The sequence below is a fragment of the Xenopus tropicalis genome, chromosome 3 (assembly GCF_000004195.4).
Source record: "Xenopus tropicalis strain Nigerian chromosome 3, UCB_Xtro_10.0, whole genome shotgun sequence".
Taxonomy (NCBI): Eukaryota; Metazoa; Chordata; class Amphibia; order Anura; family Pipidae; genus Xenopus; species Xenopus tropicalis.
In genome coordinates, this window is record NC_030679.2 from 114,798,115 (window position 1) to 114,823,049 (window position 24,935).

General features: G+C 40.6%; 2 protein-coding genes across 5 annotated transcripts in view; one reads left to right on the forward strand and one right to left on the reverse strand.

Annotated features, from left to right (window-relative positions):
• The window catches only part of fam169b (family with sequence similarity 169 member B), a 33,047-nt gene extending 19,472 nt beyond the window's left edge, over positions 1-13,575 (reverse strand). For 2 of the 4 annotated variants that reach the window (XM_018092474.2, XM_018092473.2), the window contains exons 1-2: positions 13,472-13,575; positions 5,888-5,945 (exon numbers count right to left, since the gene is read on the reverse strand). In XM_018092474.2, the coding sequence (XP_017947963.2) occupies positions 5,888-5,924 (37 nt within the window). In that variant the 5' untranslated portion in view covers positions 5,925-5,945; positions 13,472-13,575. The other 2 variants (XM_031899239.1, XM_031899238.1) reach the window with 1 other exon arrangement.
• pgpep1l (pyroglutamyl-peptidase I like) lies at positions 13,557-24,411 on the forward strand. Its single transcript, XM_002933310.5, has 6 exons — positions 13,557-13,642; positions 16,522-16,623; positions 17,272-17,324; positions 20,223-20,339; positions 20,857-21,083; positions 23,847-24,411. The coding sequence occupies exons 2-6, from the start codon at positions 16,590-16,592 to the stop codon at positions 24,013-24,015; spliced, it is 600 nt and encodes a 199-aa protein (XP_002933356.3). The 5' UTR covers positions 13,557-13,642; positions 16,522-16,589; the 3' UTR covers positions 24,016-24,411.
• Positions 24,412-24,935: the final 524 nt, after the last annotated feature.

Sequence of the window (24,935 nt, forward strand, 5' to 3'; positions counted from 1 at the left end):
TTGCTGAAGAATAGACTGGATCCTACAATGGCAAATCAGCATTCATTTATAAACCAGACTCTCTGGAACTCAAAGGCAATGCTTGGATAAATATGAATAACCAGCATATTTTCCAAGCTTTGAAAGTTTTATAACAGAATCATTTGGACATGATTCTACACCTTCTGTAAAATATTTCTTGGAGTGAAGTAACACCTTATTGTATTTCCCTTCCTATGGAGTGATATATTCACAAATCATTATGGCTCAGCAGGGAAACTGGCATATACATTTATATCGCCAGATATCGTTTATTATGAGAAACCATGATGCACACAACTATCACTGGAATGTAAAATGCAAAAGTCTTGCAAAACACTTCTTCCAAGCATAACAGTCTCTCTGCACAAACTTTGCCTTCCCCAGAGAGAGGGGCTACTGATGGCCTGTGTAGCTCCCCATAATTCATAGAGGACCCTGACAAATCATTTTTTATATGAACCATCCACTAAGTCACTATTCCACTTTACAACAAATGATTATATGGAATATGAATCCTTACAAGACTGGGACTGGATCATTTTTCCCTGGTGATATAAAGGCAAAAGACTGGAATGACAAAGCCTTGTGGCAAGGAAGGTTGATATTGCCAAACCCTTGTGCAGAGATGAGTTTGTATAGTGCTACATTTAAACATTGTGATTAATACTCCTTCCTTTCTAGTCTGGAACACAGTGCAAGTGCTCTCAAATGAAGGCTAATATATCCGTTCCGACATTGCTCAGTTCAGTTTCCAATAATATACAGACGTACAGTAGATAGCCATACAGCAAATACTTCTGCCCCATATAGCGAGGCACAGATTCAGTAATAAGATAACTACCTGCAGCCAGTGATGGCGGTATAAAAAAAACTGTGATTACTGAACTCTTTGGATTAATAAGTAATTTACCCAGTGCACCGTCTGCAGAGAGGGTAAAATCTGGGATACACTGAATAGTATTTAAATTGAAAAGTAAAAAACATGGCAGACTTCACTTTTTTCTAAAACATTTTCCCATGAGATCTGTGGACTGTGAACTTGGGAGACAAGGCTATGTCATAAACCTCCAAGACTGCAGGAATCTTGCACTACATACATTGTAATGGAAAACTATACCCCCAGAATGAATAAATAATCAACAGGTAGTTTATATTATGTTAAGTGACCTATTAAAGAAGAAGGAAAGGTAAAAACTAAATAAGCTTTATCGGAAAGGTCTATGTAAAGCCATAAGCATTTACAGAAACGCTGCACTGAGTATCAAAAAATAGAAAGATAAACATGTTCTTCGGTATCAGAGTCTGTACAGCTCTCTCCTCTCTCCGTTCTCCTGTGCCCCCTCCCATAAGAATTCATAAAACTCACTCCCCCCTTCCTTAGGAATGATCTGAGCTATAATGGCTATTCTGCATGCAGGAAGCTAGGAAGACCAAGCTAAAATGGCAGCTGCAATCTTAAACAAACAGAGAAAGCTTCTAGGGCTCTTTACTCAGGTATGATACAGCTTTCTGCAGAATAAATATAGCATTCTAGGTGGCAGTAAAGTGGCGAATGTATTGGCATAAATGACTTTACTTCTCCTTTAAAGAATCTCGCCAAACTAGAATACATATATCAGTAAATATTGCCCTTTTACATCCTTTCCCTTGAGCCACCATTTAGTGATGGGCTGTGTGCTCCCTCAGAGATCACATGACCAGAAATAATGCAGCTCTAACTGTAACAGGAAGTAGTGTGGGAGCAAAAGACATAACCCTGTCCATTAATTGGCTGATGTGGCCTAGCATGTATGTGTGCCTTGGCTTGTTTGTGTGCACTGTGAATCCTATGACCCTGGGAGGGGGGGGGAGCTTCATTCTAAAAAACATTCTATTTAGGATTACCCAATGGCACATACTACTAGTAAAGTATATTTATATGAAAACTGTTTATTTAGATGAAGCAGGGTTTTCCATATGAGCTTGATTATGCTGTTTGGGGGTATAGTTTCCTTTAATAACCAGTATCCTCCAAGCTCCTGAGCCAAGGTTCTACACACTGCTAGGTCCTAAGGGTAACACTTCTACTAAATGCCAAACATCATAGGGCTGGGGAGTAAATACATCTGTCCTTTCCTTCATATAAACAAAACAATTCATGTCTCTTTACCAAAATTAATCTCAGTGTGAATATAGCAAAGCACAAGGCCCAGCATAAGTACATGAGGATAAATTTAGAAGTCAGTAAGGTCTTAAGCGTTGGTATGGGGTGAAGGATTCCAGGCATTGCTTCTACCAACATTACTAAAGCTATCTTAAACCAAACAGAGCTAGTAAACAGAAACCCATCCTCCTTCTTCCAGAGAGTACTGTGGAGATTGGAGATTTCGCTAGGATATCAACTTCCTCCCATTTGTTTCCGAGGAATCCACTCTGCCATATGAAATCTATTTACTCAAAAGGAGAAACAAAAATACAAAACCCACCAGAGATTAAAGGTGCCAACAGATGCTAAAAACATATGGGAGTTCAGTTCAGCCGGGGATTTTATCCAGACTTTTTGTGAATAAACTGAGCACATTTAACATAAGGGCAGGTCCAATGGCATGAAAATAAATATATAAATAGTTAATATATATCATATTGTCAGTATAAGTTAACTCTCCTATAGAAGGTACAATAGCCTTAGAGAGCTGATCATTTGTGTTTAGCAAAAAAGCTTTAATTCAGGTACATTATATGAATTGTTTAGTTCAGTATGATATAATTATATCTATAGTCTTATAGGAAGATATAGGGAGTACATGGCTACGTCCACTTTATTTATCACAAAGCAGTAGTTCTATTGTGAATTATGCCTCAGATTATAGCTGTCTTTCCAGGGCTCATGGGTGTTTTCACTGAATCCAGCCAAAAAGCCCGTCATTAGTTTTAATTGAAACCCATCACCAGCAGCAACCAGTAAGAGCCAGTAACCCTCTGAAGGGACACCAGCACATTGAAAAAATCTGCATTGTTACGAGAAAATGACATTTTTATTCTGCCTGACCAAGTTATGAATATGTATTATCTAAAATGTACTCTTAATATTCTAACAGAGACCAAATGGGAAAGTGTTTATTTCAGTGAAGGATTAAAAATGAGCAATTAATGGCTATATCTACACATCTAAAGAACTTTTCTGGTGGTACTGTGTTTTTAAAGATGCATTTTAGCTTTGCATTACTTCTGTAGAGACTAGTTTAGGTTCCTTGTTTCCAATTTGCTTGCATTTTATAACTTTTTTTTTAAATTCAGTTAGAACCTCAAATGATAATTCTATTATTTGACTGATTTAATCAATTGCAGAATAAACAATTCAGCCATTAATCAATTCATACAAAAATATAGATGCAATAATGGCATTCTGAAAGCCAAGGCTGCACAGTACAGGTATGGGATCGCTTATCCAAACCCAGTATCCAGAATGTTCCAAATTATGGGAAGACCAAATCCCATAGAGTCCATGCTAAGCAAATAATTATACATTTTTGAATGGATTCCTTTCTCTCTGAAATAATAGAGCAGTACTGTGTACATGGTGGTACCTAAACTAAATCATAATTTTTGTGCATTGTATACAGCACTCACAGACAAAGGTCTTTGCATATCAAAATGAAGTTTAAAACCCTCCTTGCCTGTGTTTAGCAGCTCTGCATTCATAAAGTACAGGCTACAGGTAGCAGACAGGCATCCCCTATACCCCTACCACCCCCTTGCACATCATTCAGATGTTAGGCAGCACTGGCAGGTTAGAAATCGCTGCATCTTGTACTGGATTCAGCACAAGGTTTCATGTGCAGGCTTAGGGTTGCCACAAGGGCAGTATTACATTAGCCTGCTAAAGGCCCTGGGGCCTGTATGACAAATTTACCAGCAATGTAGTTAAACATACACAAGTGATTCAGTTATGAGGTGGTGGTTGGGGTAAACTCTCCAAATTAAGTGGGAGGTCCTGGTGTACATGCCCAGACTTTCATTGTAGATACATCTCTTAATGATTAGCAGGCTGGCACACAGGCCTATGATTAAGTGTCCTTTTAAGGCATGAATCATGTAAGACTTTTTGAGATGTATTTTCTTTAAATAAAGATTTTTTTTTAACTGCATCACTTTTATTATGATGGTCCCATTTTGTTGCAGCCAGCTAAACATGAAGAGATGTAACAGCAATGCAGTTGCCAGTCAGTTTGTAATACCCTCTTGTTCCGGCCCTGGTATGCCCATTTAGGCCTTGATCCTCCCCAGTTAAGCAGCAGATACTCCCCATTTAGGTCTATCTTACCCCTTCTCCATCAAGGATATGCCCATGGCCCATCCATTGTGTCACCCCACACATCATCATTCTGTACCCTTACGTCACTTTTTAAAAGGTGGCCACCCAGTGCAGGCTGCACTCAAATCTCTGTTAAAAGACACATTTTTGCAGTGGATTTGATAGCTTTCCCCTTATATTTGAACTCCATGACAGACATTCTTTTATTGAAGAATCTACAGCCTGGTTGGTTGTTCGCCCTGTAGAAGAACAACAGGCAAGCAGTAAATTATAGAGGGGCAATGTATGTAGATATTGGGAACACTGAGGATATGCTGCAAATGGAACAGCGTTTTAGAAAAGTGCTATAAAATATATATATATATTTTTTTTTTCCAATCACCTTGGTACATCACCTTTAAAGGGGTTGTTTACCTTTAAATTCACTTTTAGTAATGTAGAGAAAGCTATTTAAGACAGTATGCATTTGGTCCTCAGTTTTCATTATTTGTGGTTTTTGAATTATTTAGATTTTTGTTCAGCAGAGTTCCAGTTTGGAATTGTAGCTGTTCTCTGGTTGCTAGGGTACACTTTAAACTAGTAACCAGGCAGTTGTTTGAAAGAGAGACAGGAAAGTGAATAGGAGGGCCTAAACAGAAAGATAAGTAATAAAAAGTAACAATGACAATAAAATTGTAGCCTCACCAAGCAATAGTCACTGACCCCCATCTGACAGCTGGAAAGAGTCAGAAGAAGAAGGCAAATAATTAAAAAACTATAAAAAATGAAGATAAAATGAAACGTTGCTAGGAATAGGCCATTGTATGACATAGTCAAAGATAAACTGAAGGTGAATCAACCCTTTAAGTACTGTACTTCTGTAAAATCTGCACCATGGAAATGTGTTTTTCAGCTCATTTGTGCCCTTTTAAGGAGAAGGAAAGGCTAGTAAAGAGTTAATCTCAAGCTGCAGGCATACCTTCAGTTGCCTCAATAGTGACCTTAAGTCTCCCCATATTTCACCTGTTCAGAAGATCAGAAGCCAAACATGAAGAAAAAACGCTGAGCTGTGTAAAGAAAGTTCCCATAATGCCTCACTCCTGCACAGACATGCAGACCAAGTGTGCATGCTCAGTTAGTAAGAGTCAGCTTCCTGCTGATTGGCTCAGATCCACATTCCTAAGGGGGGGGAGTGAGTTCTTAGCATTCTTGAGGGGGGGAGCAGGAGAGAGGAGACAGCAGAGAGCTGCGTGTCTCTGGCACATGAATTACAGACACAAGAAATCTTTTGACAGAGAAGTCAGTGCAGCCTTTCTGTGAGTGCTTATGGCTGTATTTACATAGACCTTTCTGATAAAGCTTACTTAGTTTTTACCTTTCTTTCTCCTTTAACAGACAGTTTCTTTCCTCCGCTGTGTGGGTGTCTCAGTCATACTTGATATTGTGAGTCAATGAAAACAAGTATGCCAAAAATATATATTCTTTTTTTTACACATACATGATTCCACAGAAACCAATCTGCTGCTGACTAACAGGAAGAATTTCCCCAACCTCCCCTCCTAGGCTCACAAAGTTATTCAACCCCTCCTTTACCTTGTTCCATTGTGAAGTGATGGATTCTGTTTTCCATGGTTGGCAGTGCACAGATTTTCTGGAAAGCAGAGAAGAGCGGACATTACCCTAAGGGAACAAGAATCTTCCCTTTGTTGGTTTTACATCTACATATCAGCCACCCTTTCTTTGCCAAGCATTCCATACATACCCCACTCTGACCCTAAATCACCCACTTCCCCTTCATTTCCTAATCTATTTTTACCTACCATATACTAGGCTATTTCACTCATGCACTCTCAATTTTCCACCCAATTTCACTCACTTTATAGCGCTTAATGAAAAGAGAGACTGAAGTAATATAAGATCATACTTGTGAAAAATGTTTGAGGGGACCTTACAGTAATTGTCAGGTCACTCGCCCCTAGTAAAAGCCACCCAGGGGCTGACAGGCAGGCACAAGTGCAAGCTCCATTATTTTATCGCACTGCTATTTCAGGCTATCTTTTACTGTTCTATTATATTATATGGATAAGTACACCATCTCTTCCCATTAATTTTATGAGAAATTCAAAATATATGAGGATCCTACATGCAATTTTGCTGCAGAAATAAGAGATTGTAGACCAGTAGAAAGCACTACAGGGGTGTTTATTATTGCAAATAAATAGCTAAAGCAAGAAATAGCACATAATCCTTTTATTCTCCAATGCTGTTTTTCTGTATAAACACATGCCACAGCACATTTTCTCCCCATCAGATGATAGCAATAATTAAAATGAACTCTAAAACAAACAGTTAAGTCATAACCCTATAAATAATAAAATTCTTAGGCATGTTTCACCATGGCTGTTACATAGGAGCTTCATGCACCTTGTAACCTTGGATAAGTCACTTTCTGTGCATCAAATATCAATCAAGAACTTGGCATTACGCACATTTATTCAGCCCATATAGGGGCCGAGATTATTTCTCAAGAAGGGTTTTCAAACTTTTAGGCTCAGGGGCCACATTGACTTTTAGGCTGATGCCACATGTGGCGTTTTTACGCTGCGTTTTTTCTCAGCCTAAGAACGCCGCACAAACCACACAGCCCCTGACTATGGCGTTTTTCAGCCTAGTACTGGTGACGTAGTAAATCCCGTTTCCATGGTGCTAATAGTGCAAAATAGTAAAAAACGCTGCGTATTTCCGCTAGGTCTGGCAGCTGCCTTTGTGTATACATAGGAATAGGTTGCTGTGCAAATAACGGCGTATTTCAGCCTACGCTTGAAAAATCCGGTACTAAGGTGTTTTCTAGCATATTTCCGCATTGTGTGGTTTGCTTCGAGTCTTTTCAAGTTATTTCTATGGATGATGATATCAGGCGTTTTTCAGCCGCTGAGAGAATTAGAAAATACGCAGCATAAAAACGCCACGTGTGGCATCAGCCTTAAAATGGGCCGGGCCAGCACCAGACACCGTCTCCACTCGTCAGTCCCCTAGGTTTGTGTCGCTGCGCTTACATGCAGTCTTGTTCCAAGTCTCGCCTGATGAGACTTGCGGAGTTGGGATTTCTGAAGGCATGAGTAGCGATCTGGGACTGCGCTCTCTGTTAGGAAAAGCGAGACACACCAATCCTCGGCGGGCCAGATTAAAAAGACCAACGGGCCGGACGTGGGCCGTGGGCCATAATTTGCCAACAACTGGTTTAGGAGCACCCCCAGTCAGCAAGGCACAGCTTAGGTATTCAATAGTATACATTGATCAGTTGTTACATGTTAAGCATGCAGTTATATGCCTCTTTAAAGGGGCTGTTGACCTTTAAGTTAACCTTTAGTATGATGTAGAGCAGTGATCCCCAACCAGTGGCTCAGGGGCAACATGTTGGTCCCCAACCCCTTGGGTGTTGCTCTCAGTGCCCCCAAACCAGGTAGTTATTTTTGAATTCCTGACTTGGGGGTTTTGGTTGAATAAAAACAAGATTTCCTACCAAATAAAGCCCCCTGTAAGCTGATAGTGTGCATAGAGGCTGCCTAATAGCCAATCTTAGCCCTTATTTGGCTCCACCATGAACTTTTATGGTGCTTGTGTTGCTCTCCAAGTCTTTTTACATTTGACTTTGGTTCACGAGTAAGAAAGGTTGGGGACCCCTGATGTAGAGAGTAATATTCTGAGACAATGTGCAATTGGTCTTTATTTTTTATTATTTGTGGTTTTTTAAGTATTTCACTTTTTGTTAAGCAACTCTCCAGTTTGGAATTTCATCAGTTATCTAGTTGCAAGGGTTCAAATTACCTTAGCAACCAGTGGTTTGAATGAGAGACAGATATCTGAATAGGAAAGGACCTGAATAATAATTAATTAAAAACATGAAATAAACCCAATATGATTGTTTTGCCTCCAGTAAGGATTAAATATATCTTAGCTGGGATCAAGTATAGTTTTATTATAACAGAGAAAAAGGAAATCACTTTTTAAAAATGTCATTAATTAAAATAGAGTCTATAAGAGATGGATGATGGGTTTCCGGATAACAGATCCCATACCTGTAGCACACATTCTTGTCGAACATGCAGGCTTGTCTGTTAATCAGTTGATACATGATTTAATGGAAAAAAATGGCACTGTGTGGGGAAAAATGGGCAAAAAGGGCACCTTTTATAATGCCAAAAAGAATGATATGAAACAACATATGGAAAATTTCTCTAGAAGCAACTAAATCATTGCAAAACTAATAATGCCATACAATCTCAAATACATTTGATGTTATGTAAATTGGAACGGTCATGAAACAGAAAACCTGCAAAACTTTACGTAAGCTTAAGAGCAAACACAAACAGGATTATAAATAAATGGCTGCTGTCATGATACTTCCTCTTTAAGATTTTTAACACCTGTTTAAAAAAATCTACTTGCTCTTAAGTTTTAAATGTGCAGTGTGACCTAACACTGCCTATAGGGTTTCACAAGGTGATGATGAATGTGCCTCAGATCACATGGGCCTTGAAATGCAGAAAGATAAACGGTCAACACATGTACGTGATGACGTGGGTTCTAGGTCTCAGGAGTGTTATAAATGGTGATGTGCTCATTTGTGTAAGCCTTCAGCAGAGAAAGGGTTAACACTGTGCCGTGCACCTGATGACCCATTAGCTTCCTTGCTGTTACATAAGGCAAGGTTTCAATGCTTTTAACAACAGAGTGCGTATATTTTTTAATCCCTTTCTGTCATCAAAATACAGGTAGCAATGTAGGGGTCCCAAAGGGTTAATGTCACCTGCTGCTCAGAATGCCCTCCTGTTACCTATAGAATTTGGGAATCAAGAGTCCCTTATTGGTCGAGGAGTAGGGTGACCATTTCCTGTTTATCTAAAAGCACATGGCTTTTACTCTTTGGCCTCGGCCTATGGTTGCCACCTTTTCTTGAAAAAAATACCAGACTTTCTGTATTTTAACTTTCTTCCCTATTTATAACAATGGCATTAAGCATCATTTTCTGGGGAACCTGGAATAGAAGGCCCCAGTATCAAGTCTGTAACCAAAGAGTACCAAGCCCTTAGAGAAGCTGCAGAACAGGGAAGATAGTGAATAGCTGATTCTGCAAAGCAACCTTTAGAAGAATAGTATGGCTGACAAAACAAGCCTCCCTCAAAGCATAATACTTGCACAGAGCTGTAACTTGACAACTCTGCTATCTGAAATTTTTCGCTGTAACCCGGAACTGATGTCACGTGTGTCATGCACACTTCCGGATGTGCCCACGCAATAAACAGTTCCTGTACTGGGTACCCACACCATAAACAGTTCCTGTACCTGGGTACCCACACCATAAACAGTTCCTGTACCTGGGTACCCACACCATAAACAGTTCCTGTACCTGGGTACCCACACCATAAACAGTTCCTGTACTGGGTGCCCACACCATAAACAGTACCTGTACTGGGTGCCCACACCATAAACAGTACCTGTACTGGGTACCCACATCATAAACAGTTCCTGTACCTGGGTGCCCACACCATAAACAGTTCCTGTACCTGGGTACCCACACCATAAACAGTTCCTGTACCTGGGTGCCCACACCATAAACAGTACCTGTACTGGGTACCCACATCATAAACAGTTCCTGTACCTGGGTGCCCACACCATAAACAGTACCTGTACTGGGTGCCCACATCATAAACAGTATCTGTACTGGGTGCCCACGCAAAAACTTTACTTGGGTGCTTACACCATTAACTTTTAAGATGTTAATATAATATAGTGATAATAATTTTAATTTCACAAGTTGGCTACTCCAACCAACCACAAATTCATTTCAACCACAAATTGTATTTATATCTCACACCATAAACAGTCCTTTATTTGGGTGCCCACACCATGAACAGTTCCTTTGCCTGGGTGCCCAAGCTTAAAATCTTTGCTATTCCTTCTTCTGGCAAATGTTAAATATCTAGCACACACAATTTATGCCTGCTGCACTGCATGTGTATCTGGATAAACAGTTGCAATAGGTGCCATGCTTGCTTTATAAACTTCCTGTGACTTCTAGGCAACCATTTCTGGGCAAGAAAGTTGCCCTCACTAATGGAGGACTGGTTGCACTGTTTTACTCTCAAAAAAAGTTCCACGTGGGTGTCCAAAATGTTAAGCAAAAAAATGTTGTTCTTCTGCATTGTTTATACAGTGAATAATGTACCCCCTTTGTAAAATAAAGACATTATAAGCCACTGAGGACTTCCATGACCATATACATTGAACTCCAAAGTGAGTGAGTCAGGTGACATTACATATATATATATATATATAAACAATCCAACTTGCGGTGCACTCAGTCTCAGTACAAAAGTATGGGTGCGTGTTAAACTCCATTCACAGCGAGTCCATCTGTGTATATACAAATTTTCCAACCGAGTCGCACTCCAAATTCGTTAAAAAGAATCTTTTATTTGCAAATCTTTAAAAAGTTCCATATGATATCATCCAATACAGCAAATATGAATAGTAGTTAGACATACCACCTAAGCGCAACGTTTCGGGAAACTTTGTACCCCCTTTCTCAAGCGCAGCGGCGTGGCCATCTTACTTTTTCAAAACACGTCAATTTGTCATTCCATACTTAAAGAGAAGACGGAAGTGACGTAGCGAGTCACCATGGAGACCAAATACAACAAAGCATTCAGCCTACATGGAAGTCGATACACCCCTCCATCAAGACAGCTTATACATTAGCAAAACCAATACAAAGTATTCCATTAGTGACATATATATCATAAGGGAAAAAGCCCAGCAGTGTATATTCATATAACAACCTCCATATTAGGGATCGTTTAGAGAGTAGCAAGATATAGTGCATAATTAATTAGGCAGAAAATAAGTCAAAATCACAAAAACAAATGTAGATCAAAATCTCTATTTAACCCCTTAGGGGCAAGTGTATTCAATCGATGTATCCATTCAACCTCAGTTCTTTTTAAAATAGAAACACGATCACCACCTCGTTTAGGTGGAGGGATATATTGTATAACACGAAATCTTAAATCTTCTGATGTATGTCCCATCTCAAGACAATGTCGAGAGACGGGTAAAGTGGTGTTACCCGTATTAACAGTTGATCTATGTTGGGAAAACCTATCCCTAACCTTTTGGGTGGTTTCACCGACATAGATCAGATCACATGGACACACTAACATGTACACCACAAAGTTAGTGTCACAAGTATTGTGACTACGGATTTTGTAAACTTTCCCAGAAACAGGATTCATGAAATTGGCACCTACCAATACAAAACGACATTGGGCACAGCCTTTACATTTATACATGCCCTCTTTTGGCGGACCAAGAAAGGTATGACAGTTTTCATCCCTCATCAGTTAAAAAATCTGTCCCTATTAGCCAATTTACTCGGGTGTGCAGAATAGCTAATGATGAGGATACTGTTAATGATGACTTAAATAAAATGGAAAAGAAATTAGGGGATCGGGGTTACCCTAAAAAGGTATTACAAGAAGGTTTGTCTAAAGTATCAAACTATAGTGGTCCAAATAAAATGAAAAAGAATCGGATGGGACAACGTGTGACTTTTGTTTCACAATATCACACATATAGCCATCAGATACAAACAGTCTTGAATAGACATTGGCATCTTTTGAGAGAGTCATACCCTTCTATTTCAACATTTCAACAACCACCTATGATGTCCTTTCGACGGGGTGGTACTATAGGCAGCAAGTTGGTGCGTGCCGAGGTCCCCCCTGTTCCAAAAAGATTTACCTTTCTTGGTCCGCCAAAAGAGGGCATGTATAAATGTAAAGGCTGTGCCCAATGTCGTTTTGTATTGGTAGGTGCCAATTTCATGAATCCTGTTTCTGGGAAAGTTTACAAAATCCGTAGTCACAATACTTGTGACACTAACTTTGTGGTGTACATGTTAGTGTGTCCATGTGATCTGATCTATGTCGGTGAAACCACCCAAAAGGTTAGGGATAGGTTTTCCCAACATAGATCAACTGTTAATACGGGTAACACCACTTTACCCGTCTCTCGACATTGTCTTGAGATGGGACATACATCAGAAGATTTAAGATTTCGTGTTATACAATATATCCCTCCACCTAAACGAGGTGGTGATCGTGTTTCTATTTTAAAAAGAACTGAGGTTGAATGGATACATCGATTGAATACACTTGCCCCTAAGGGGTTAAATAGAGATTTTGATCTACATTTGTTTTTGTGATTTTGACTTATTTTCTGCCTAATTAATTATGCACTATATCTTGCTACTCTCTAAACGATCCCTAATATGGAGGTTGTTATATGAATATACACTGCTGGGCTTTTTCCCTTATGATATATATGTCACTAATGGAATACTTTGTATTGGTTTTGCTAATGTATAAGCTGTCTTGATGGAGGGGTGTATCGACTTCCATGTAGGCTGAATGCTTTGTTGTATTTGGTCTCCATGGTGACTCGCTACGTCACTTCCGTCTTCTCTTTAAGTATGGAATGACAAATTGACGTGTTTTGAAAAAGTAAGATGGCCACGCCGCTGCGCTTGAGAAAGGGGGTACAAAGTTTCCCGAAACGTTGCGCTTAGGTGGTATGTCTAACTACTATTCATATTTGCTGTATTGGATGATATCATATGGAACTTTTTAAAGATTTGCAAATAAAAGATTCTTTTTAACGAATTTGGAGTGCGACTCGGTTGGAAAATTTATATATATATATATATATTATAATTATATAAAAAATCTGACTGCTAGAAAGAAAACAGTATAGAAAATAATACCACTGCGCTAAAAGTAGGTAAATAAATAAAATCAGCTGCACCACAAATAGTGGATCCAATAGTCCACTTATAAGTAATAAAAGTTCCCCACAGGTGCGCTTGATCCAGACAGCTTCTCCACGCCACAGCAGCACTCTATAAATAAAATAAAAATCGCACGATAGTGTAGTAGAGTCTAAACCCACACTCGGCAGCTTACAGTATTCTACTTACAAAGTAGACTTTTCGTATATGCGCCTCATAATGAATGGAAACAAACATGTAGCAATCTTCTCCCTGTTCCAACAATTGGCCAAGGATCGTGAAGCATGTAATGGTGGTTAGATAACTTCCCTACTATTGGATCTACTCACCGTGTCTCAGATTTCAAAGTGCATGTCACACTGTTTCCTGCTCCGTGTTCTCCCTTGGTGCTGATAGCAGAGGCTACCTCCCGTCCCGTACTCCACAAGCGGCCACGTGACTCCTTCCACTCAATCAGGCCGTCCTGTCTTTCCTGTGTGAGAGGAACGCGACAAAGCAAGGTGGGGTAGGAGGGAGTGTGGGTTTAGACTCTACTACACTATCGTGCGATTTTTATTTCATTTATAGAGTGTTGCTGTGGCGTGGAGAAGCGAGCTAGAAAGAAAAGGCTGCACTTAGTGTGTTAAATAAGGGGACTTGCATAAAGCAATGTCTGTATTATCATGCGAGAGGTGAGCATCTATATTAAATGAGACTAAACTCCTGCTCCTTCCAGCCCCAGGCAGCATTAATAAGGGGCACAGTATGTTCCATACGTATCTCTACCGTTCACATTCACGTATCTTAATCATTAATAAGACTCACACCCTTTGCCCTTGGCTACCATGGCGCAGTACATTGTGTTTGAACCCAGAAGCCTGCAGCCATGACCTTGTCATTCTGTGTATAATGTTTGTTTGAGAAGCCACAGGCAGTTTGGCTCAAGGTGACATTTAGTGACATTGCCTGGGAGTGAGAATAACATATTCTAACATGAGAACAAGTGAAAAGAGGATCTGCTGCCAAATGAGTTAGTGTACGCGCAGCACTTCCAGCTAACAGGTGGCAAGGTGCGCAGCGCTAGCTTCTGGGAATGTCCTAATATGAACCCCATAGCGCTGCGGGGCCTGTGGGAGTCACCAGGGAAGCCCACCCCCTAGCACTCAGTTGTGCGCAACAGACTATACCTCCCAGCCGGGCAGCTTTCTCACTTCTGCCCACCAGCTCCGTCATCCTATGCTGCAGGCAGCTTGTCCCGCACACACCGAGCCCTGCCTCCTCCCCAGCCGCCCCGCTGGCCCTGCCTCCATTTGGGCTTGCCTGGGGTCACCCACCCGGCTGTAGGGCGCTGCTGGGGCTGTTAATATAGTAGTAATAACAGTGGCACGACTCCAGGTTAGCGACGCCTGCCGTGTTATTCCCTGTAACATATATCTCTGCTTTAAATAGGCTGCTTCTTTCCATTATTTACCACATGGCTCTGGGTAAAGGTTGTGCCCTGGCAATTCCAAATGCTGTGTGGCTACTATGGCAACTTTCCCTAGCAACAAGGTGTGGGACCTATTATCCAGGGACCTGGGGTTTTCCGTATAAGGGATATTTCCGTATTTTAGATCTCCATACCTTAAGTCTGCTAAAAAAATCATTTAAAATATTGAATAATCCCAATAGGACTGTTTTGCCTCCAATAAGGATGAATTATATCTTAGTTGGGATCAAGTACAGGTACTGTTTTATTATTTCAGAGAAAAGGGAATCGTTTAAACATGAAATAAACCCAATAGGGCTGTTCTGCCCCCAATAAGGGGTAATTATATCTTAGTTGGGATCAAGTACAGGTACTATTTTATTATTACAGAGAAAAAGGAAATCATTTTCAAAAATTGGAATTATTTGCTTATAATGGAGTCTATGGTAGATGGCCTTTCTGTAATTCGGAACTTTTTGGATAACGGGTTTCCAGATAACAGATCCTATACATGTAGTTTGTTAGTATGGGAGATAATTCTAAAGAGAAATATATCCAACAAAGAGTAAGGGCTCTGGCACACGGGGAGACTCGCGAGTCTTTTTCGGCGATTTGCGCCGCCACGTCTGCCATCCCGCCGGTGGGATGGCAGGGGAAGGCAACTCGGGGAGATTAGTCGCCCGCGAACAGGGAGTTTTGCCGTGGGCGACTAATCTCCCCGTGTGCCAGAGCCCTAAAGGTGGCCACACACGTGGCGATTTGCAATCTTTCGTGTGACAATTGGTCGCACGAAAGATCGTTCAATCAGCCACTAACCGTTCAGGGCTGAAACGGCAGATAAGAAACAATAGGATTTCTACCTCCTTCTACCGATTCAGCCCTGAAAGCAGATTTTGATCAGGCGCCTTCTATGGCGCCCGATCAAAATCTTTTAACCTGGCCGATGGGCGAGTCGACCGATATCAGCAGCCTCCTGCGATATCGGTCGACTCGCCGACTTGCCATACACGCACCGAATATCGTACGAAACGAGGTTTCGTACGATATTATCGGTGCGTGTATGGCCAGCTTAAGACTAAACACAAAATACTTTAAGGCAGTCTGCAAGTTGGTGGCTGGGGAGGCTCAACCAGGCAACCAGATAGCATCAGCTGAAAGACATACACGAGAAAGAAACAGGTATAGGACCTGTTATCCAGAATGTTTGGGATGCAGATTTGCATTTATTATTATATTGTCCAGTAACAGTACAGTAGTAAAAAAGCAGCTGCAGTCCGTATATACAGTGGTACTTAAAAGTTTGTGAATTTCTATATTTTTATATTAATGAGACCTAGAACATTCTCTGATTTTAAAGTCCTAAATGTAGATAAAGAAACCCAAATTAACCAAATAAAAGTTATTATATTTGGTCATGTATTTTTTGAAAAAAAAAATAAAATAAATATTAATAATAAATAATATTTTGGGGGGGAAGTAAGTGAATGGTGGACCCCCCTTGTGCAGCAATAACAGAAACATAATGTTTGGGGTAACTGTTGGTCAGTCCTGCACACTGACTCCATACAGAACAGCTTCCGCCCTTGGTTGGTGGGTTTCCCCACGTGAACCTCTCGCTTTAGGTCTTCCCACAACATTTCAATTAGATTAAGGTCATATGACAGTGTGTAGCCAACGAGCAGGCTGATGGGCTTAAAAATAAACTGGAGGGCTGCATCTTGGCCATGGGTATTGAGTTTAAAGGCAACATCAGACCTGGCATGCAGTCCACTTCTCTCCACCTGCGTTATGTCGGCAAGCGAGGAGAAGCTTATTAAAAAAGAGAAAAAGTGGTTCACTTACTTTTAAGCACCACAGTAGATTTGTGGGCTCCGGGGTGGTCTGCCAATCTTATATGAGAAAGCTGAATATTCTTGACCTTACATTTCCCAGACTTGCTGGTTTTACAGTGATGAACTTGTTGGTACGGCATTTATGAAAGGTCTGGTAACTACAGACTCATGGCATCAAATTCCAATCTTGTTGCTGTCACCGGTAAGAATCTGTTTAATTTTCTTTCTTTGTGATTCACTTTTCCTATCCATGAGAAATGTTCTCATACCCAGACTGGCAATCTGAATTCTGGCAAATGCTATAAGGTTCCACAGAAAGTCACTATTTATTGGGCTATGGGGGCTGTTCAGGCTGCTCTATTTTTCTCTATATTTATTATCTGTGCTATGCCCATGTATTCTTACCACTTGGTCTAGCACACTTCTAGAAAGACTAGTGATTTTCTAGAAAAGATGTCAACCCTATCATACTCTTGTAATTGTCTCTATCTCTGGCAGTCCTTGCAGTTATGACAGAGTTACTTCTCCTATCTTCTGCCCATTGCTGGTTTGCTGCATAGCTTTTCCAATGTTTTTGATGCCCACCATATAAACAGATGGCAACTCTATTTATATGAAAGGGCATGTTTATCAAAATCAATTCTCCATAAAATTCAAATATTTAAAAAAAAAAAAAAAAAAACACCCCAAATGCTCACATGTTCTTATGGCCTGTGGCACAAGTAATGTCTCTTCCTTTGGCATAGTGTATCTGGCAGAGATGTGCCTATTACGTCTCCATGCTATGCATCATTTGCGCAAATGGAAACTGACTGTAGTCTGTATTCTCTCATGATTTTTTGTTTTTCAGGCTTTGGACCTTATAGGAATTATATTGTGAACTCCAGCTGGGAAGCAGTGAAGGTAAGGACTGACATGGCGAGTCTATTGCAATAAATACACCTTATATCTATTTTCAAAATAAACAGTGCCCAGTGACAATGCTGATATTCTCAACCGTAAATAGTACACCCAAATATTGACTTGTTCAGAGCACATATAACCTATAAATCCCATGCATTCCAAGGCAACATTTAACTGGGCAAAAGCTTGTACTTGATGGATACACGTTTTTTGTACAGCTAGAAAGCCGGCTGATAGTAAAGGTGGCCACAGACGTAGAAATTTTCAGTCTTTCACACGAAAGATCGTTCCCACCCTTCACAGATGTTCAGGGCTGAATCATCAGATATGTAAGTAGAAACAATAGAAATTCTACCTCCTTCTGCCGATTCAGCCCTGAATGTAGATTTTGCTTGGGCGCCTTCAATGGTGCCTAATCAAATTTTTTAACTTGGCTGATCGACGAGACGACTGATATCCGCAGCCTTTTGGGATATAGGTCGCCTCGTCGAGCCGCTATACACGCACCGACTATCGTATGAAACAAGGTTTCGTACGATATTATTGGTGCGTGTATGGCCAGCTTTAGTCTCATTGGGTGAACATATAGTGCCCTGCTGTGTATGAAGCCCAAGCAACATTACATTGCCGCTGGCAGTTGCAGCTTGCTACTAGTATTAATGCAGCATCTGGAAGTGTCACAGCTAAAACTGAATTAAGCCACTGCTACTGACCACAGTGTTACTTCACTGGCAAGAAGTGCCCAGAAGATGACATATTGTGACCACCCATGAAAGGAGAATAGCTAGAATAAGTGGCAAGGATTGATATTTTTTTTATTGCTAAGGAATTGCTTAGAGCAGCAGTGACATCACCCAGCCTTAGATGCTCTCCTGACATGCTGGCAGCAACAAGGTATGAAACCCCCATACATTGTACTGGTGCAAAATAATAGATATTTGCCTACCAATACCAAATATATAGCTTATATTTATATAAGTCAAAACCCCCCAGTATATCTGTATGAAACAGTATATGAACTAAAAGGTGTTTCCAAATGTGCTCTACAACCAATATACACATATGTGTGTACCAGCAGGCCCAGATTTGTGGAGAGGCCTAGGGCAGCAGGAATATAGGGGCATGCCGCTCTGCCGCAATGATATTTTTAAATTTTGCTTTCATACGGAGCAATGGGGACCTGTCCGGGAGTTCGCACATGCGCGTTCGGGGGGCGGCAATACTTTGCATTTATTTGTATTTATTATTATTAATCCCTGTTCTGCTGCACAGTGCTGCATACATAAGTAGCACAATATAAATAAAAATATACATTCATGCAAAGGAATTGTAAGGTCCAAGGTACATTACTGCTGGATGCATGAAGCGTCAGTAATATACTTTTTCACTTATTTCAACTATAAAAATCATAAGAAATCTGTTATTTAATGATAGGGAACAACAGAAGATTATAAATCTATTGTTCAGTTTTTCCCAATAAGCAATGTGACACAGGCAAGGCAGAATTAATTGCTTGTTTATCACTTTCCATGTCAGTGTGACTGATGGCCATTGTAAAGCAGAAAATGGCCGAGGGGCAAATGATCGGACTGGTTTGATGGGTGACCTCACCAAACCAGTGTTACCAGACCACATATTTAAATAAGACAAGCAGCATAGTAGATGAAGTTGCCATCAGCTGCCATCCCACCGGCGACAATGTAAGTCGGCGGTGGGATGGCACATGCGGCGGCGCGATTTCGGCAAATCTGTGATTTGCCGAAATCGCCTGCGCAGCATGTGCCATCCCATCGGCGACTTACATTGTCGCCGGTGGGATGGCAGCTGATGGCAACTCGGGGAGATTAGTCGCCCGCGAACAGGGAGATTTGTTGCGGGCGACTAATCTCCCCGTGTGCCAGAGCCCTAAGAGTTCATTTCAATAGCCCTGTATTTTATCCCTTTTTAAACGCATTAAGCCCCCTCTAAGGGCTCTGGCACACGGGGAGATTAGTCGCCCGCGACAAAACTCCCTGTTCGCGGGCGACTAATCTTCCCAGATTGCCGCCGCCGCCGCCGTGTATGCCATCCCACCAGCGATTTACATTTTCGCCGGTGGGATGGCATTTCGGGGAGATTAGTCGCCCAAGACACAGGAGATTTGTCGCGGGTGACTAATCTCCCCGTGTGCCAGAGCCCTAAAAGCTTTATACTGTGTTTCCCAGTACAACCAGTTCAGGGGGAGCATTCAAAAACTTTGCATCCTAAAATGGAACCTACTTCTTCTAATCTGCATGGCTGCCAGTCTAGTGCAAGGATCTACTGGTGAATAAGGCAGCAGAAAGCATCTATATGTTCATAAATTATATTCTTTAAATATTCAACCAATATTCCCATTTAAAGGGTAAATATACTGACAACTTTTTTTTAAAATGCCAGCACAAAATGTAAAGCACAGTGTAATGTGGTATAGAGAAATCATGTTATAAAGTGTGACTATAAGAGAAAACACTTTAATACATTACAGTTGTTTTTCATTTTATACATTTCCCCACAATATGTTGATTTAGTTCTGTGTGAAAGATGAGTATATAGTTTAGTCCTGTAGGTGGGTCTGATTCACCAGCCAAGGAAAAGATTGTTGTGTTCCGCACACCAAGATTGTGCATTTATTCTCAGGAGACATTGACTCCATTTGTATCTGCTCCATGCAAGAAACACGTATGTTGGTAATTACAGAGGCAGTGAAAGCTAAGGTTACTGGGGCAGGTCAGACTTGTGCATGTAAAGGTATATAGAGAAATATATATATATATATATATATATATATATATATATATTCATACAGTATTTGATAATTACAGCATGGTCTCTTGTTGTACACAAGTGAAAATGTTTTGTATCTACCTCTTGCTGCAGGAGTTATCTAAACTTGGTCTTGGTGGTGATGTAGAACTTCAGATTATGGAGCTTCCAGTGAAATACAGTGAGGTGATGAGGAAAGTGTGCAAGATATGGACAGACTGGCGACCACTGGTTAGTTCTGCATGGCCAACCTGTTATAGGCCATACTGTCCTGATATCTGAAACATACATGCGAGTGTCTACATATAGAATTTATATCCCAGACAAGGGTTCCTGACAGAGCTGTTCATGCTGGCGTAACTTGCCCTACAGGTACTAGGGAAGACATAGCCTATTTATTTTCAGCAGAGTTAGGCCAAGTGTCTTCTTCCTGCTTTGTGCTCCGCCCCTTATGGCTGCTGCAGAAGGCTCATTCCATTTTAAGGTTCCTGTTGACATTGGGTTGAATATGAAAGAAAGGCACTTTCCATGGCAATAGTTCACTGCTGCCTTTGAAATAATAATAATGTGCTTAGAAACACTCATTGCTCCGATTATTTAAACTTGATTGACATGGGGCCCCATTACACAGATTTTCAGATAAAATGTATATGTGTCTGACTGTGTTCCCTGAATAACCTGCTGCTAAGTGTTTGCATTCTGTTCATTTCCTGTTATTTCTTGTTGGCAAATATGGCAAACACACTAGCTGTCTGTGCATGTTGGAATGGCCTCCTCATCCAAAGCAATCACCCTGGAGCAATGCGGGAGAAACAAAGGCTACATGGAAAAGGACCTCGGCGGTGCTCACCCACACGGCGGCTGCTGTTTGCTGGAAGGGCCAGAAAGAATAGAGTCTGTCATTAATATGAAAACCGTCTGCAAAAACATTTCATTGCCTGGGATTGATGTTATCTTCTCCAGAGATGCTGGGAGGTAGAACTGTTTGGTTTCCTAGGGAAAGGCTATAGACAGAAACATCGGGATGCAGACACTATTTACTCTGAAGTCTTTCAATTTGTTTTACTGTCAGCTTAGTAATGTATGTTTTCTTTCCCTAAATCAGCAATAGGCAGCCTATTTCTGTACAGTTCAGCTTTGCTCTTATTTAGGAATATATGTAATAAATATACAGTAAAGTTGCATATAGGCTGCACAGAAATATAAAATATTAAGTAGGAAGCTGAATACAAAAAGTGTACACCCCGCCACTTCAAAATGGCAGGTTAGTGTTAAATACAGATTAAATACAAGTGTGTTAAATACAAGAACTTATTCCACCTTTTTTGCAAAACTACCATTGACAAAGAAGTTGAAAACAAATCAAACTGTATAGTGAAAGGAAAAGCAAAAATCATACAAAAACCTGCTTGCATTACTGTGCACATGCTTTAACAATCAAAGATATTGCTGCATTCAAAATCAACCAATCACATTCAGTTGCATCTAAAATAATAGTAAGTACACACCTGACATCAATTAAAGTGGCTCTGATTGAGCTCAGATAGAGTTTAGCTGTTCCTGAAGGATTATTTCTCTTGGTCTCATAAAGCAAAACATGAAAGGGATCTTATCATTGAAAGGTATCAGTCAGGACAGGGGTACAAAACAGTTACCAACAAGTGAAGAAAATATGGCTCAGCAGTTACCGAACCAAGATCAGGACGTCCCTTAAGCCAAATGAAAATCCGTGGGGTGACCAGAAGAGAGCTGTGCTTAGAAGATGTTTGACAGATTTGGAACATTTTTGCAAGGAGGAATGGGCAAAAATGTGCCAAACTGATAGACTCTTAACCCAAAAGACTGAGTGCTGTATTAAAATCAAAAGGGGTTTCAACCAAGTATTAACTAAGGGGGTGTGCACACTAATGCAACCAGGTTTTGTATTTCTTCTTTATTTATTTCACTGAACTGTTTCTGATTTGTTTTCAACTTCTTTGTATAAGATGCCAATTTTGCTATAAAAGTAAAATACATTCTGACAGGATTTATCTTGGTTTCTTTTTTTATAAAAAAAAAAAAAACCTGTCACTTTGCAGGAGGTGTGTAGACTTTTCATAAGTAAATGTAATTTCAAAAATAGTTTTGTTTCATGTGTCCCTTTGCCTCACTTTTCCTCTATTATTCTCCATGTCCCACTGCGCCTATCCCAGTACCCTAGGTATGTATGTATGTATGTATAACTTTATTTATAAAGCGCCACAAGGGTACGCAGCGCTGTACAGTCTTACAGAATACAAAATTACACACAGGGAGGACAAGTGATATAATAAATAAATACAATAAATACATATATGTAAACATATATATATATAAGTGCCATGTGGTATGAGACACAGTAGGAAGGAGGTCCCTGCCCCGTAGAGCTTACAATCTGAGTGGTAGGGTAACATACAGGCACAAACTGGAAGGTAAGAGTGCATCAGGTATGGGCATTTGCCCTTAAGCGCAGGACTGGGCAAAATAATGTCTTAGTGCTCCAGAAGGTAACAGCTGAGTTTTTTCTTAAAGAGAGTGGGTGAGTTTTCCCTACGGAGGGATTCAGGGATAGAGTTCCAGAGGTAAGAAGCAGCGAGATAGAAAGGTTTAAGACGAGAGAGCGCAGTGGGTGTGGATGGTGTAAAGAGACGGAGGCTCTGAGAGGAGCGGAGGAGACGACCAGGAACATGTAGGGAGACCAGTGAAGGTGTCTTATTTCTCACATCTCACTGCAACACCTTGATGTCTTTCTGTCTTTTACTGGTTAATTCTTTCATATGCTTCTCTCTTTATCCCTCTAGATGTCTCTATCTCTACTCATGCTCATGTGTCTAACTCCCACCTAAGTGTCCCTTTCTCCAAAGTTGTCTACCAACCAGTCAAGAATGACTTCCTCCCCACTGCCTCAACCCCACCATCCCTGCCCATCCCATTTCCTTAGTGCCACCCCCAAATGTGTCCTTTTTACTTCACTGACACCCGTTTACTAGAGTGGTTACTCTCTCTATCTTTGTGCAGCTCCCAGGTTAACACCATCTCTACAGGCACAAAGGTCAAGCTGGATTGTTTATTGTCAACCATCCCCTTAAAAACCCCATATGGCCTTCAAGACACACATGCCAGAGCAACAGAACAACCTTCCTCTATGTCCCCGGGGGAAGTGCTGCCCCTGGCTTTTTTACATGGCCCTCAAGGTTAGGGATGCACAGAATCCACAATTTTAGGATTTGCCAACTCCTGAACTGAATTTGAACCTTGCAAAATCATAGAAAATAAAAACTTGCCAACTTCCGGTCTCAAGTCACATGGTAATTAGGTTAAGTTAGATTCATTTTTGGCACTAAGATACAGCAGAATCTGAAGGCTGCAAAATGGTTTGGATTTAAATCCCAGATGGAATCAGGGATCCATGACTGTCCCCATCAGAAAAAATATAATTTGTATAAAGATCAGTGATGAAAATAGTGATATGCTGAATGCAGTCTGAAAGCTAAATTGATGCTTGTCCATAGTTACTTTATTTAATGGGCCAGAACCCAAACAAAGCTCACCAGATCTAGGATGGAAGCTACTCCATGTGTCTCCCATTTTCTTTACACTGCATAGATATATAGAAATGTGCAGTGTATACACATAAGCAAAGCACTAAAAGAACAGTATGTTTGATTTGGCCAATCACTTTGTTTTAACCATAATAATACTATGTTCTTTGTACTGTAGGTACCTCTGTGAATATGCCTACTACATCTCTCTGCACTACGGACAGGGTAGGGCAGTTTTCATCCATGTGCCCCCATTAACTAAAGCCCTAACAGCACAAGGACTGGCTCAAGCGCTGCAGCACATTATCCAGGAGATGCTGACTCTGTGCGGCAAGAAATCAGCCTAATCAAAAAACTATTTATCTGCTCCAAATCAGCAGCTCCCACAGGATTTAATGGGGATCACAACACTGCATTGCCCAGTGCATTATTAATTTAAAATGATTTAAAGCTGTGTTTGTGGGACTCTTTCAGATCACCCCCCCCCCCCCCCCCCATAGCTCATAACATGTTTTCAGATACATTAAAACATTTGCTCCAAGAATATCTCAGCAAGTAAGTTGTCACCCTTAATCTCACCTTAACTGACCTTGAGGCTACGCCCCCATTTCCAGTGCTCTCAGACCTCCAGATTGAAGAGCCCTGCCGTTTGGAAACCACTGATGTTGAAATTGCATGAAAGACTGAGCTCCTGCCAACCAACCACAACCATAGGCAATGTATTAAAGCAAACAATGTAAGAAGCAAAGCTGTGGAATATTGTGTTAGCTTTTGAAATCCTGACATCTTCTATCCTTTGGACACAACAATTCTACAATACTGGGGTAGGTTGACTGTATAATCACCAACAATCTTTATACAAAGTCGTCTTAGTAACTTACCAGTCTAAACTTTAGCCATAGGATCCCAACACGTATAAGAAAAGCCCAAGGTCACAGCCTTGGAGAAAAATATCTTTCTATTCACACACAAGGTCCTGTTGTACCTTAGGCACCCAAAAACTCTTTTTTGCAAATTCTCTCCATGTTTGAATGCTAGGCTAAGTTCCCTTCATTTTGAGTCAGTTGATTCAAGTTAGTTGCCTTTCCCTGACCAAGCTAGACCAATCCGTGTCCTCTTGTATGAGTGGGCAGATTTATATAAACTATGTGTAACTAAATACAGTTGTGTTCAAAATAATAGCAGTGCGACATCACCAACCTGATCATTCACTATTTTTGCCATTTATACATGGCAAATAATTTACTAGTAGGTATAGTAGAAAAAT